The sequence below is a fragment of the Hydra viridissima genome, unplaced genomic scaffold, assembly GCF_058129835.1.
Source record: "Hydra viridissima isolate aposymbiotic clone 2 unplaced genomic scaffold, HvirCarnegie_v1 scaffold_10, whole genome shotgun sequence".
NCBI lineage: Eukaryota > Metazoa > Cnidaria > Hydrozoa > Anthoathecata > Hydridae > Hydra > Hydra viridissima.
The window spans coordinates 13897280-13914469 of NW_028324309.1; the positions used below are offsets into that span (position 1 = coordinate 13897280).

Genomic DNA, 17190 nt, shown 5'->3' on the forward strand with positions numbered 1-17190 from the left:
ACTGAATAAAAGCCTATCATTCGCATGTACTAAATTTTTTCGGCTGGTTGATCTGGATGAAAACTGTTTTAAATGAAAATTGCTCCTAAAAGTATTTTAGGGCCTCATTTTATACTAAACTAAACAACGGAATCTTATAAAAAGTTTTATTTGGTATTTTCATCTATTCTAATAGTTACATACAGAGTGCTAGTTCTCAATTTATTTCTCTACATCTGCAATCAAATATAACAAATCAATAATAAAACGTATTAAACAAAAACTAATAATGAAGCATCTTTTTTTCTTTTTACATTTAAAAATTTATTAAAAAAATTGTCAATCATATTCATAATTTAGCAAAAAAGTTGAAAGCCTTTAAAAACTCAACATAACTTTCTAAATTAAGAAAATGTATTTTAAAAGTTCTTCAAAAGATCTTTCAGAGGAAAAAAGAAGCTACCTGCTTTTAGTAAACATCTAAACTGATTCGATCATAATCACATGGGCCACATAAACCAGAAGAAGTATTGTTGGCACACTTACAAACTGGTAAGATACAGCATGGCTCTATTAAATCTACATTATTTACAAAATATGGTTGAGCTTCGGCATCTTCAATATATCCTTTTTTTCCACAATAACAACAATTTAATGTTAGGTAGCGGACATATTCCAGATAACCGTCGGCAACGAAACCGACGGGATTTTTCTCCACCAAATCTACAATCATTGCCTTTAAGTAATAATCTAGGTCTGTAAAGTCCTGGAAAAGGTTTATTTGTGGTATCCAGTAATTCGGGCAGTTTTTTTCAAGCAATCTTCGCTGAAGCTCTTGGAGCATTTCTCTGAAAAAAGGAGATAAATTATAACAGGAAACGCAAGCGTGATAAAGTTTCAGAGCAATATTTTTTTCCGGGAAAGCATTTTTATCTCTTAATCTAATTGAAAAAAAGGTATTTTCAGAAGAATAACAATGTAAGAAGTAATATTCGGCAAAAAAAAATTATTTATCTGTGTAATCAGTCGGAATCGGTTTGAAAGTTAATGGTTTCCTAAACTGCAAGTTTAAGTTAACGGGAAACTATGCAAGAATATCCTCCAGTTAATTTAAACGTGTACTTTTTCCATGAAATAATTTTTCTTTAAAAATTGTATGGAAAATAACAAATAGACAGCATTCTCCGTGAATAGAAAAAAAAAAAAGCTTCGATGCGAGAAAAAACAAACAAGTAACATACGTATGTGTAAAAGCCCACAGTTTGTTGAGTAGAAAAAAAGAACTTTCTATTCAAGAAAAGTATAACAAACAAACAATGTTGGGAAAGACCAGAAACTAATGTAAAACTCATTAACTTTTTCCATGACTGATCCCAAAATAAGTGGTGCAAAACTGAACTGTTTAAAAGAGTGTTACATTTAAAAGTAATCGATTTCCGAAAAAAATGAAAAAGTTGTGAAAAAGCAACTTAAGGTAATTCTCAGCAGTGAAAAAAACTTTTCTGATGAGATGAATCAACGCTTTCGGATACGTTTTTACAAATTCCGATTGATAAATACTTTTCGGATCACATGAAATTAGGTGTGTTAATTATCATTTTCCAACAAAGAAATAGGAAGCTAACAGAAAAAGTAGATAAATTTAGAATGATTATGGGATTTTATACTGCGCACAGTGACTCAGGATGATCAAAAAATGGCGAAAACTCAATAAAATTTGATAAAAATTGTAAATAAACATTTTTTTATGTGAAAACAATAGTTTCTCGAGTCAAATAATTAAAATTTGTCAACAAAATTATTTTAAGACGCACCTTTAGCGCGTATATTGCGTGCATACGCGTTTACGCGCGCGTTAAGTTTGTCTATATGTAAAAAAATAATTTCAATTACAATTTTAGAATTTTCAAGCCAATTCACAAGATCTCGGTACATTACTCTTCCTGACATTTTCATAAAAATTATCTTTAAAGGATGTCGATACATAAAAATGAAGTTTTTTTTTCAGATTTGTTATTTATTTCATTATTTAACTTGCAATCTTTTTTAATAACTTCATCTAGTAATGGTTTTCCTAAATAATTCTCATGATTTTAAAATTTGCTCTCTATCAAACTCTCCAGCACATCCTAAGAACATACCACAATTAGCAAAATTAACTTATGTAATATAAAAAAACTATGCAGTAGGAGCTTGTGCGCAGTTAGGGGGATAACGTACCAGGCATACAAACTCATAGTAAGAATAGCTGTTTCAGTGGCAGTATAAATCTAATTCATCGTTATTAATAGGATATCCACAAGATATGGTTATAAGAATGTTAAGCAATCTTATGAACACAATCAAAGTAATTTCAGAAAAGACTTCATAATTTTTAAGTGCTGGCAGATTTACCAACATTTATTTCAGCTACTACTATTGATATTGTTATACCACCTATATAAACACAGTTTCAGCAATATTTATGGTAACAACTGAAATAAGTGGGAAAAATAATTTTGTATTTAACTTTTTGTATTTAACTTTTTCTCGTATGTAAAAATATCTAAAGACACTAAAATATCCTGCAAGAGGGGATAAATATGAATCCAAGGGCTTATTCTCTGATCATTTATTATTGCTTATCTCTGAGGTCAGTATTCACTTCTAATGCAAGAAGCTGCTTTCACTCATATTTAAAAAACAGGTTTTATCAAATGTGTCTTTAACATTATTGATTTGTAAAATATTTGACTTTTTTCAAAAAATTTTTAATGATGTTCAACACCTAGTTCTTTTATTTTTTTCTTTTGATTTGCTTCCCAATGACCACCCATAGTTCAAGGGGTTTCCAGAACCAAAATGGCTACTTTTATTGGTCATAAGATTTTCTTTAAGCCACTGATATTCTTTCATTGTTTTTGTTTTTTCTTCAATTTTGAAACAAATGTAGTTAAAGTAGCCTTTACTTTATTTGTTCTTTTCGCTAATTTCTTTAGCTTTATTTTATTTCGTAAAGTAAATCCTTTCATTATCATAATTTATCCACTCCTGATTAACGTATATTCGGGATAAGATCTAATCTTTTTGTTGTTATTGGTTTTAAGAATCACCGAGTTAATAAAGTCATTAATATATATGAGAAAGATTTTTGAGTACTTTATATCATTTTTTACTTTACACTGTTTACAATTTTATGTTATTGTTATTTTGACAATTATTACATTAAGTTTCCTATAATGTTTTCATTGTTTAAGTAAATGTTACTTGTATATTACACGAAATTCTGAAGTTGTTGAGTAAATCTATTTTAAATCTGATTTACTTATCGAATAATAAATCATTATTCAAAATTAACATTAAACGTTTTAACAAACTTCAAAGTAGCTTATGATGACAAAACTAAGTTTCTTAAAACTATATTTGATATATTAAGCAAGTTATACAAGTAAAAAACTCAAATTGAAGAAATAAAAATGCAAATGAGTACATAAAAACCTTGCTTTCTGCCATTTTCATTTGTTTTGATATAACTACTGTTAAAAAATGGTGCAAAACAAGGTTTTTATGGATTCATTGATATTTGTATTTCTTTAATAACTCCCTATATCGCAGGTGATTGCAGCAATCCCTTTATATTCTAAAAGTAAGTGTTAATTAACTGAAAAAAAAAAAAACATTTTCTTCTCGGAACTTGGTGGAATCTTTTTTTTAGCTGACATTCAAAACAAAAAAAAGTATATTCTATAATTATTTAGCTGACATTCAAAACAAAAAAAAGTATATTCTATAATTATTTAGCTGACATTCAAAACAAAAAAAAGTATATTCTATAATTATTTAGCTGACATTCAAAACAAAAAAAAGTATATTCTATAATTATTTAGCTGACATTCAAAACAAAAAAAAGTATATTCTATAATTATTTAGCTGACATTCAAAACAAAAAAAAGTATATTCTATAATTATTTAGCTGACATTTAAAACAAAAAAAAGTATATTCTATAATTATTTAGCTGACATTCAAAACAAAAAAAAGTATATTCTATAATTATTTAGCTGACATTCAAAACAGAAAAAAGTATATTCTATAATTATTTAGCTGACATTCAAAACAAAAAAAAGTATATTCTATAATTATTTAGCTGACATTCAAAACAAAAAAAAGTATATTCTATAATTATTTAGCTGACATTCAAAACAAAAAAAAGTATATTCTATAATTATTTAGCTGACATTTAAAACAAAAAAAAGTATATTCTATAATTATTTAGCTGACATTCAAAACAAAAAAAAGTATATTCTATAATTATTTAGCTGACATTCAAAACAAAAAAAAGTATATTCTATAATTATTTAGCTGACATTCAAAACAAAAAAAAGTATATTCTATAATTATTTAGCTGACATTTAAAACAAAAAAAAGTATATTCTATAATTATTTAGCTGACATTCAAAACAAAAAAAAGTATATTCTATAATTATTTAGCTGACATTCAAAACAAAAAAAAGTATATTCTATAATTATTTAGCTGACATTTAAAACAAAAAAAAGTATATTCTATAATTATTTAGCTGACATTCAAAACAAAAAAAAGTATATTCTATAATTATTTAGCTGACATTCAAAACAAAAAAAAGTATATTCTATAATTATTTAGAAAATCCTTCTAATTTGAACAAAAAAATCAGATTAATATTTTTTTTTTTTTCAATACATTTCAAATATTTAAAGTTAAAAGATTATCTTAAAAGTAAATAACGACTTTGATTTAGATTAAAAGGTCGCCAATTTTACTAAATAAAAATCTCTAATTTTTCAGATTTCATTGAAAAAAATGTTTTTAAAAAAACTTTTAACTTCTTTTAACCATAAAATATAAACTATAGGTTTTATGAAAAGGCATTTTTTTACTTTTTAAATATACAATCATTGAAACTTAATATTATTCAAAAAAAGGACCCTATATATACAAATACGCAGTAAGGAGTTTATTGCGATTTTTGTTGTTGTTTTGAGTCACTGCGCTGCGTTTTCGGTGGAAGTTATAATTAATCAAACAGTAAAAAACTTAATTATACTAAAAACAATAAAAAAAGAAAGAAAAAAAAATAATAATAAAAGTTATAAATAAAAAAAACACTCGTTCCCAAATATTTGCCGACTACCATTTCCAGAAAATTATATTACAATCAAAATAAAATGATTAAATAATGAATAAGGGATTAAAAAGCATGTTATAATATACTACCACTGATTAAACCGTTCCAATTTTCAATTTTGTTGCAATGATTAAAGCAAAGTAAAAAACATGATGAAAAATTTCATTCGAGCTGAACACTAAAACTGTGGCAACTTGACCATGACAAGTAAACATAATACTAAAAAACAAAAAATCAAAATACCTGAAAAACTCCTCTACCACTTCATTCGGATTTGAACACTCCCAAAAGGAGTTCGGTTTTTTCTCCACCAGACTGAGTAATATGCATTTGAGAGCGTAACTCGGTATTTCTTTTCCTTTGCGATGGAAATGGCGCTTGTTGACTGCTTTTAATGCTAAAAAAGCAGAGCGAGCGCTTGATGGAATATTATCTGACAAAATAATTTCCGCTTGAGAAAATGAATATCGCCACTCTAACGAAGTGCTTTGACCATAAGTGGTGTATTCTGGTTGTTCTGAAAAACAAAAGCATGTTCATTTTTAAACTGCATGTTGGCTCATGTGCGATATATAAGGTCAGTCATCTGCAGTTGAATTTTATACAAGAACGCAGGTGTTTAACGCTTTTACCTGTAAACAGTTTGACAAGAGCAGTGGTTGAAGCTTTTGGTGTTACGTGACATCCTAGTTTTCGAATGGTGCTGACAGCTTCAATGCTTGGCCAATGCTTCCTTCTTTCAGGGTCAAAAAATCCTATTTTTGAAAAGATTTTGTTAAAAGTACTAAAACCAAAATTCTAAAAATACCAAGCCAGACTAGTTTGATTTTACATTTTACTAAACACACCTTTGGCCGCCTCAGGCCAGAATCTGCAATGAAGGGCGAGAGTGAAGTCTGCATCAAACAGCTTTTGCCATTTATCGCCTGAACAAACTACACCTTTTTTTACAACTTTAACCTCAGTATTAAGGGCCGGCCCTTTCGGAACTCCAGTAATACAAACGTTGTCAAACTTTGAATTAAATTGTTTAGAAACAAAATTACGGATCTCTTTTGATTCAGTAATTATATTTTTTAGATGATTGATAAAAAGCTTTGAAGAGAGGAAACTGCATCCTTCATTTTCAACGTGTCTTCGAAGACAAAACTTTTCCCACTGTTCTAAATATTTATCTTCAAGTTTCAACCATACGTGTCCTTTCGAATTTTCTGTTTCAACAGCAGTAAACACCGGTGAGGTGTTCTGCACCCAGTTGCATTCATTGAGCCTATTTACGGCTAAAAAAAAAAAAAAAAAAAAAAAGAAAAGAAAAATTAGTAGTTGAAACATGTTAAGAACAGGTCAAAACTGCCACAGTTTGTAAGGTTGTTGAACTTTCTTGGGTTTGAAGCAACTTTTACGCGAAATTGAAGAATTTAGATTATGCATGAGAGTTAACACAACTCAAAAGTTGATAAAAGCCTAATTTAGATAAAATGAAGAACTCTTGGGTTGTATTAGGAGGTAATAAAGCGTGTGTAAAACAGAACACAAAGAAACTTCTACTAGTGCACGATCAAATATCAGATCAGAAACTATAAGACTGCCCATTTTCAACCAATACTATTTCGCACAACCTAAATATAATGTGACTTGCATATGTTTAACGAAGAGGAAGCAACATTTGTTTTTAAACTAAAGTCATTAAAACAGATCTTACCTACACTTACACCATCAGGAATGAGCATTATGTCATAATCGCTTGCCAAGATTGATGTTGATGGAAGAATTTTTCCAAAACCTTCTCTCAAACTCCCAGATATAAGATAAGAGAAGAAGAAATTCGGCATCTTACTATATAATGTTTCCATAATTGCCACCAAGAAAGGATGATTGATAACAACCTCAGTAATCTCCTATAAAAGTTGTAGGTTATTTTGTAATTACAAAACCCTCTTTACAGTGAAAATGGGCTGCCGTTATTCAAATATAAAAGAAAAAGACGAATTTACAATAAGTCTACTAAAAGCTTACTTTACTTAATAAAACGCGTTGCTCCTCATACCGCCTAATTGCATCAGCTAAACTAAGTTTTGACGTGAAATCGATTCGGCAGCAACAGTTAACATACATACCGTTTAACCATTTCATAAAACTTCGTCTGCCGTTAAAAGAGCATGTAATGTAGCAAAGTAGAATAATGATAATAAGCAGTATCATAAGTCCTAAGATTACACCTCCAATAATTATTGGTACTTTATTATCAACGAAGAACCAACTGCCTAACAAAAGTAAGAACACACCGCCTGCCAATATATATGGGATGAAAAACAAAGGAACACATATCGGCCATGCTGAGACCTTGAGCTTCATAGATTCAGGGTAATAAATTTTATTGTTTTTCATATCTTTTGGTAACTGACCAAAACTATTTGATGGTTGTGAAACTACAGGAGCCTTGATTTGATTGACTTGACCAAAACTATTTGATGGTTGTGAAACTACAGGAGACTTAACACCACCATGCTCAGCATCGCTTTGAAAATTTAGTAAAAGTTAATGATTAGATATAAAGTCAGAAAAGATTAACAAACAAAAATATTTTAAGATTTAGGTTTCGCAATCAAAGCTGTATCTTATTTTAATTTTTTTAAATTTTATTTAATGTCTCCTCTGTTTAGCATTTACATAAAAAAAAAAAAAAAAAAATCTATCGACTATTTTTTAAAAAAACCAAGTAATATGATTAATATACTCAAATTTAATTTTCTTTCTTTATTTTTTAAAAATAAATAAGGAAAATATTATTTATTATCTATTAGTTCTATTAAACTTTAAAACTTTTTTTTTTAAATTTCAGATAGGTGGTCTGCGATAAATAATTTTAAAGTATTCGAGCTTAGATTTTCATAAAGGTCTAATAAAGAAGCCACTTGTAAGCATAACATCGTATGTTGGATTTCATGTCCAATTAATGTGTCAAAGTTGCATTAAATAAAAAAGCTTTCCTTGTTTGAAAAATACATATAATTTATTGTACTTTAATTCTTAACACTTTAGCCTAGTTCTGTTGCATTAATCATGTTGGCCAAAGCGAACTGCGGTCCAAGTGTTAAAAGTGGCTGCTTTTAGCAGTGGAAAACGTGATCTATTAGTTTTGATGTAACTTTAAAAAACTTAATTTTGAACCTATGACCGTCGAGAGGCTTGGAGCCAATTTACTCTGATGGGTCTCCGCAGCCCAGGTAATGCGGCAAAGTGGATTGGGGGTTAGGAGCGTAGTTTCACGGTTACCACCTCTCTAAAAGAACTGTTTTTGAGTTTATTTTGATTTATTTTTTGGTTTTTGCGTGTGGTGAAGAAAATGTTTATTAAGTTTTTCTTTCTTATTTAAAAAATGGCAATTTTACTTTTTAATCTTAAAAACAAATAGTAATCAACAATAGTCTTGAAAAGACCCAAGTAGCAGCGCTCGGGCTAGTGCCGGCTACGCCAGTTCTGGCGATCCATTTACGGGCCATTAAAGTTCAATGAATGGCATGTCGGAGCCGATATGAGCCATTGTTGTACCGTGAAAGATTCACCAGAGCTGGCTTGCCAGATAGCAACTGCCATGTGGTCCTTTTGCGGCATGCCAGTCCTGGTTATCCAATAACGGGCCGATACATATACACAGATGGCACGCCAGAGTTGGCTAGCCACAACTGGACCACTGCTCTAAATCATAAGTGAATAGCTTTACGGCAATTTTTTTGAAGCAAGATTTGGACTCTCAAGATGGCGACGGAATCAACGAACGCTTATGTGAAAATTATAAAACTGATTATAATGAAGTTTTACATCTTGAGTTCAAATATTGATAAATATAAAAGTTTCAAATAAAAAAAACTGTTTATTTTGTTTAACATAACGTTTTTTTTAAAAATATTTACATAAATTTCAAATATAAATATATATTTTTTGATTATCAAAACATTCTTACAATATTTTGTTGCATGTTACCTTTTCTTTTTTTCGTTTTTTATAATAAATATGATAAAATAAGGTACAAGTTCTCAGTAAGACTAAGTATAATTTTTATCTTTAGTCTTAATTTATTTTTTGTTTTGTTTTATTAATTTATCTTTTGTTTTAATTTATTTTGTTTAATAGCAGTGAAGAAAAAGTCAAAATTATAAATTTAGACCAAAGAAACCTAGTTATTATATAGGTTTAAAATGATAATTGATGACCATCTTACTGTTGGAAGCTGCCAACATAGTAATTTATTATATGATTGTGCAGAAATTTTAAATTTCAAATAGTAGTAAGTATAACAGTATGTAATATTAATAAAAAAGTTTAGTAGATGATTTAAATATTTCTTTATTCAAAAATTTATTATATAATACATTATGAATCTAAATAAGCTTCCAACAGTAAAATTTAAGGTCTTCTTACATCCATTTATATCTTAAGCTAGAAGGGATTATTCTTAAACTTTAAGGGGTAATTATTAACATTTAAAGATCTAAACTTATATGTATCATACATTTTTTGATAACATACATGATGTATATTTTATTCTTAATATTATGTATAGTAACAAGTAATGTGTTGTATACAACTACAAAGGATGATGTATATTCACAGGAGCATTAAGAAAAAATGGTCTAACCAAAGGTACATCCGAAAGTGACATCCAAAAAGCCGTTGTTCACTATTTGGCAGGGGCTATTGATCATAACGGTGGCAGAAAACAAAGAGCCATAAGAAAGTCTGCTGAGATAAATAGCTTTAAATATTGTTAAATACCAATTGTTTGCAGTATGGTTGCTATATTTGCAGCCTGGCATAAATTATGTACACAGATTGATTTTACATTTTAGTTCTAAATGTTTCTTAAAGGGATTTTGATGATGACACAAATAATTTATTAATGATAATAAAAAAAATTGTAAAATAGCTAGCCCCTTATAAAACATTTCTGAAGAAATGTAAATGTATATAAATCACATTTTTTTAATATTTTTATGTAATAGTTTATATTATGTATTATAATATTGTCATATTTTATATCATATATATTAATAATAATTTACTTCATATATAATATAATAATAAAGTCAAAAATAATTTGTTTTTGTTAACGAATTCTTCTTTATAAGATTTATAAATAGAATTTGTTTGATGAATTTGGTTTTATTTTGATGAAGCAATTTATATTCATTTTGTTTTAAATTTACAAATCGAAAAGAGTGATTTAACTTAATTGTATTTTCTCTATTCCATTAATAAGGAACATTTAAATGGAAGGCCTTAATAATTTAAATAAAATAAATTAATATTACAAAAATTTTGTTTTCACATTAGAGTGATATGTACATGCAATATATAAAACTGATGAAGAGGAACGTTATAATAATAGCGATTTACTGTTTTTGGCCCGTCACCGACTCGGCTCTGGTGAATCTATAGGCTTGCATAGGACCTTTTAGCATTTGCCAGTGGTAGCCCGTTGAAACGCCAGAGCTTCCAATGGCTAGCCAGCCCTGGGCTATAGTTAAGCCAATGTGCATGGCGACAATGCACCAGATCTGGCAAGCCAGACCCGGCCCTGTTCCGCAGCCAGAACCGGACCATTGTCGGGAAATATATACGTTGCTATAGGGCGAAGCTTCGAGTAATCACTCAAATTGGTATGACTTCAATCAGTTTGAGGCCCAGCTCAAATTCCCATCCAAAGTCCTCTCCTCGAGACAGTAACTTTATTAAACAGTGAATAAATGATAAAAAATCGAAGTTAATTTTTTAACCCATTTCAGAGTTTAGATAATTTCAAAAAGTGTCTTTTACTTTGACGTTTATTGAATGTTTCCTATCTTCATAATATAATAAAATTATTTTCTTCAAGTATTCGGCGATTAAGTTTTTCACTTCCGTAAAAGCTTAATTGCCGGATACTAGAAGAAAATAATTGTTAGCTTTTGCTCGTACAAAATAGCCTAACTTCTATAGTGTCTACCTAGTCCGTTTAATAAAAATATGGGATTTCATTATGGTTGTTAGGTCTCACAAATAATTATATCTCGAAATGGTCAAACAGATTCTAAAAGATTTTTTTAAAGAAAACTTTGAAATTAAATGGCGTGGCGGCAACCCAGCTATGGGAGATGTTTATCAAACAATATAAAAGGCGACAGGTTATAGAAAACGTTTTTATTTAATTCAACAACTTCATATTAGTTATCTAACTTGGGTTGCGGAGGAAGTTCAATCGCTTTTAGGGAATGGTACCGGTTATCCTAAAAGAGTTCCAAACATAACCTATTTAACTGCAGACCTAATTCAACCTCTTGATTAAAATATGATAGCATTACAAATTTTTGGAACTTCTCTCTTATTGCGTGACATGGTTTTTGAATACGCTCAGCAATCTTCTTCTTCAATTACTCGGAGGAGCCGGAAAGGCAACAATTTTTGTTAAATCTCATCATAGCCTTTAAGGGCACAAACTTTATAGTGATCTTCGGGAAAATTGTTGGTCACGTGGCTGTTGACCACCTTTTAGTGCAACTTTAAAAGAAAGATTTATTCTCATAATAACTTTGGTTACTACTAAGTATCCGAGAAATGTTTTTCAGTACGAGCCGAGGTAGCTCTGAAAATAAATTATTCTTAGGTTTTGTTCTTAATTTTACCCTGAAAATAAAACTTGCTAAATTAATCTTTATACTTAGGGTTGGAAAACTGTTTGGTTAAAAATAACAACCTAGTTTAATGCAGCATGTGTTGATATAAGAGGTTTTATCGCGACCAATGATGTCTTTGAAATGATAGGAACAGGAACTGAGGAAAAATGAGGATATACCAGAAGCTTTTTCAATTTATTGGTTCTGTCACCTGTTGATGGTATTGTCTATCTACCCTTCTCTTTCTCATTCGGATTCAGCCTTTGGCCATCTTTTTTATCCCGTTTAATGCTATCTCTCCACAATCTTGCCACCTTACCACTATTACCTTTTTTACCTTGCAACTAATTGTTAAATCAAAAACAGTTTTAATGTCATTAGTATTTTGCCTCAAGTACGCTCCATACTGAATTATCAGTCCATCGAGACTTGTGCAAGGCCATCGAGACTTGTCGAAAGGACACTTGAGCAAGGCCATTTATTAAAAGCAATGAAGTCTGAGAAAGTCTGGGGGCACAAATAATGAATAAAGCAATATTTATGATTCGAAGCACCGTAATGTTAAAATACCCACTGAAGAAATCAAAAGTAGATTGGCTCCATAAACAAGGTAAAAGACGAGTGTTAAGAATATTTGTTAAAAAATTAAAACTTGTGGTGCGATATTCAAGGCACTCTTTATAAATATTAAAAGTACTCCGTATAATAAAAAAAAAGCATTCTTTTAAATAAAGGTGCAACATAAACTGAAAATAACTTCTTATCTTTTATTTTCATTTGATAGCTATACTGTAAAATTCCAGCTTTAATAAAGTTTCCGAATATCATCCACAAACTGCCATATTCTGGTTTATTATCGATATACTGTCAGGCAAAACATTTCTCGAGAAAAACGTGCAAACGAAAAATATGTTTTTTATTTAATGAAAATAAATATAAATATTAACTTTTGACAAGCTATCGATAGTTCCCCCACTTTTAACTTATGCTAAAATTTTCTGTTGTTTGACGTGGATTTGTGCTTGTAAAAACCTAGCTTGTGTTTTACAAGATTAAATTTTTGTAAAATTTTACATTTGAATTCAATTTGATATTTTAATTTAATGGACGGTCGTTTCAACTAACTAAAAAAAATTATTAAACACAGACTTTGAAAAAATTTTTTCTTGATCTCTAACCTGCTCATTGTTGAACTTGATTGAAACTCCCAAATGCAATCAAACAACTGATTTCAACAGAACAAAATAGTTTGATACTTCGACTTCGAAATGTTTATTTTACCTAGCTTTAGAAAAGAAAAACCGCCAAAAAGTTAACATAAAACTTCACTCGATTTTATTTAAATTATAAACGACCAAACCTACAAAAGAAAATAGATAAAAAAAAGCAGGTTACAAAAGAAAAGTAAAAATACTGCCCCGAATCACTTTGACGATATACTACATAGTGGTGTATTTTATGATTAGTAAATTAATCTCATGAACACCTTCATAATCACAGTTAAGTACGTTTTATAATTTCTAGTTACTAATCATTATTAATATTAATAGTTATATTCTATTAATAATGTAAAAGTACGAAGAGTTATATAAATGATACTACAAAAAACTTAAAAATACGCTATAACAAATCAACATCAGTTATAGCGTACTTCATTTCCAACGTGAGCTTGTTTCATGCTATGCTTAAGGTTGATGAAAAAAGGGAAAAAACTAACGTTTGGAACATTTCCAGTAAAATAAAAAGCTGCGAGCTGAAATGTTTTTGAAATCAATATCTTGTAAAAGAATGTTTTGCAAAAGCCTCAGTGAAAACAAAACAGTGTTTTATGCTAGACCGTTGATCTCAGACTACATTACTTATTTTGTTAAACTTTTAAAAAATTTCTGCCGTTTGTTTAAACTCTTGCTAAGAACTTTTTTCATTAGTCTGATCATTAGAAAATTTTATTGTTTGTGCCTGTAATTCCTGTCATAACTTTTTTTAATGGTAATATAGTTTTAGTTTTAAAAGAATTGACAATAATGTTTTTGGCAATAAATTTGGATTTATTCCAAATCAGCTTTAACTTTTTTCTGTTTTTGTAATTTATCACAAACTGGGCAGGGCAAACAAGGCAAAGAATATTGGTAGGTCTATATTCCTTGAAAGAATATTGGTATTCGTTCAAGGAATACGGGCGTACCAATATTCGTTGAAGAGTACTTAAAAAATTACTTATTGAAATGAACATTCGTCAAATTTCGTCAAAAATATTCGTTTCAATGAAGAAATTTTCTTGCAGGAATAAATTCATTTAAGTTTAAATGGTGTAAGTAACATTTCTTACCTGATTTATCAATCCAAAAGTATGTCAGCAATGGCGATAGGATCTAAAAACTTAGATATAAGTTTACTTGAAACAGTTAAATTATTAATTATTTAACTGTGCAAGTGGAGTTATTTCTCGGAATTAAAAACTATCTGATATAAAATTTTTTAATAAGTAATCATTTTTTATTACAAGAAATTAAATTCCCTTGAAACTGTTGAATTATTAATAATTTTAACTGTTTCAAGGGAATTCGAATCTGAATCATTAGATAGCAAAAGATAATCAGCAAAAACTTACAACTAACAATTGTACAACAGTTAATCTACAAACAATTATTTAAGTAAGAAATATGTATTTTTTTTATAAATTCTATATATGTAACGTTATGAACCACAATCAACCCATAACACTATTTTAAAATATTCTGGCCGATCTAACTTGTTATTTTACAGACATCTAATTTTTTAAAACAAGCTTTATTAATATCTGGCTACATTTTTAAATCGGGTTGACGATTTAAAAAACTCAATATTGTGTCATCGTTTTGAAATTGTAATGCCATAGGTTTTTTTTATTACAAACTAGATGGGTATACCTAAAATAAGAAGTCAAATTTTTAGGAATTTTTATTTATAGCAAATGCAAATGAGTGTGATAAAGAACTAGTTTTAAAAGCAGTTAGCACTTCTTTTCTTCTTAATCATCGTAAGAGAATACCTAACTTAGCATAGTGACTTAAAGATCAACAAGAAGTCTCCAGATGAAGAATGCATTAGTAGACCAAAAAGAGCTCGAGATGTTGCCACTCCTGGGTCATAAACTCAGCCCTCTACATAATCTGCCTCTGCTGATCCTCGAGTTCCAAAATCTCTAAAAACACTGAAGCTCCAAATAAACCTCGTTTTGCAATGCCGCGGCTAAAGTATAATATTGAAAATGTTAAGTTAGTGACTGAATCAACAAAGAGGGTCATCACTGACAACTTACCATTTGCCATGGTAGATAGCAAAACGTTCCTTTTAATAGCAAATCAATCAACGAAGGGAAAAGTACAAAGCAATATCTTCAAGATAACGTTTTCGAACTTGAATTCCTCAATTATATTAGTTTATCAGTGAAATAAATGAAATATATGAAATAAATGAAATAAATGAAATATATGAAATATATGAAATATATGAAATATATGAAATATATGAAATATATGAAATATATGAAATATATGAAATATATGAAATATATGAAATATTTGAAATATATGAAATATATGAAATATATGAAATATATGAAATATATGAAATATTTGAAATATATGAAATATATGAAATATATGAAATATATGAAATATATGAAATATATGAAATATATGAAATATATGAAATATATGAAATATATGAAATATATGAAATATATGAAATATATGAAATATATGAAATATATGAAATATATGAAATATATGAAATATATGAAATATATGAAATATATGAAATATATGAAATATATGAAATATATGAAATATATGAAATATATGAAATATATGAAATATATGAAATATATGAAATATATGAAATATATGAAATATATGAAATATATGAAATATATGAAAAAAATTGTTGATGAGGATAAGCTCAACATCGTTGGTTAAGCTTTCATAACTGATATCTGAACCTCTTCTACTTTAATCATTCTGCTAAGTCAACTAGTACCTTGAAGAAATTTGTGATTGAATGAATGGAAAAGGAAGCAACATTTGTTCAGTGAGTACTTACTCACAGATCTTGAGCAATTAGAATTTATTTTTGACCTCGAATTATGCTTGGTTAAAATTACTGAGACTTCAAGGGTTATTGAAGAATTGATGCCATAGAGTGATGAAGTTCATATCATGAAACGTATTGTTTAATGTGTTCATTCAATTGGTAAAGTTTCGAGTAGTCTAAATTCAGAGCAAAGTCCTACAGTCAACTTAGTGATCTTAAAACTGTACAGCTTTTTGAAAAACTTAGATCAAATTGGAAACAGAATTTCACTTACTGTTGCCGTTAAAGTAGCTGAGGCAATTATTGTGAGATTTGAAAATGATTCACTGATTGTGGCAACAGAGTTATTGAGTATTCAGTCACATATTTTTGAACCAGATATAAGAGTGTACTCATGTTTGCAATTGATGAGGCAAGATACGAGGATGTAAAGATAGCCGCTACTCATGCTATCCTTGAAGTTTGCTGAAAAAATACTTCAAAAAGCCAAACTTGTAGTGCTAGTTCGTTACCACCGAAGGATCCCTTTAATAACTCTTCTGATAAAGATACCTCAACAAATACACTTAAACAGTTCATTTGCCACAGTTTAACTAAACCGATTGAAAAATGTTGTTTTCTTATATGAGGTAAAGTGTAAAGTTATTATTTATTGGCATGAAAGAGTTTTCCCCGAGGACATAGATGTCCTTGAATATTGGAAGACCACTGTAAGAAATTCTCGCTTCTAAGCAGACTATTGAGGAAGCTCTTTTGTATTCCAGTTCCATTAGCCACCTCAGAGCATGTTTTTTCAACAGTTGAAAATCAACAAGAACAAAGAACTAATCTCAGCATTGACAACATTTCAATATTGGTCTAAATCAAGAAAAACGTAAAAGACTAATCTTGACTTTATCTTGACTTGATACGAGGATAGTGATGAATAAAAGCTATAAAAAAAATACTTACAAAAGAAAAAAAAGTTATAGTAAAAAATCACATACAATAGAAAAAAAAAAGTTTAGAAGCTTTGTTACATTTAGTCACCACTATCCTTCTAACTTTAACAATACAGCGATAAAAATTAGGTCATTGTTAAGTTAGCTATAAAGTTGGCCGTGGGACTTCGCTGCATCATTATTATTTGTTAAATGAATAGTTGTAAAGAGAGCAAATATTATTCGTAAAATTTTTGTTTAGCGAGTCTTCCATCCAAAAAAATGCAAAAGAATGAGGAAAAAGTAAGTAATTGATTGCCAAAATAAATTGATACAGAAGCTCAATCTTCTATGAAAAATCACTATTTTAGATTTAAATAAATTTGGTGAAAGACAAAAGTTTATATAACTTCAACCAACTA

The 17190-nt window shown here is 29.0% G+C and overlaps 1 protein-coding gene across 1 annotated transcript; it reads right to left on the reverse strand.

The window, feature by feature from the left end:
• Positions 1-134: 134 nt before the first annotated feature.
• LOC149883223 (uncharacterized) lies at positions 135-15015 on the reverse strand. The gene is made up of 8 exons (XM_090101243.1): positions 14104-15015; positions 12953-13059; positions 7138-7639; positions 6824-7019; positions 5970-6401; positions 5754-5876; positions 5365-5638; positions 135-827 (listed from the first exon to the last, which is right to left on the reverse strand). Exons 2-8 carry the CDS (start codon positions 12958-12960, stop codon positions 449-451), a joined length of 1914 nt encoding a protein of 637 aa, XP_089957369.1. The 5' UTR covers positions 12961-13059; positions 14104-15015; the 3' UTR covers positions 135-448.
• Between the last annotated feature and the right edge of the window lie 2175 nt (positions 15016-17190).

Coding starts and splice junctions, on each gene's coding strand:
- LOC149883223 (XM_090101243.1), bottom strand. Junction 5,877..5,969: donor CTGGCCTGAGGCGGCCAAAG/GTGTGTTTAGTA, acceptor TTTCAAAAATAG/GATTTTTTGACCCTGAAAGA. Junction 5,639..5,753: donor TCTTGTCAAACTGTTTACAG/GTAAAAGCGTTA, acceptor TTTGTTTTTCAG/AACAACCAGAATACACCACT.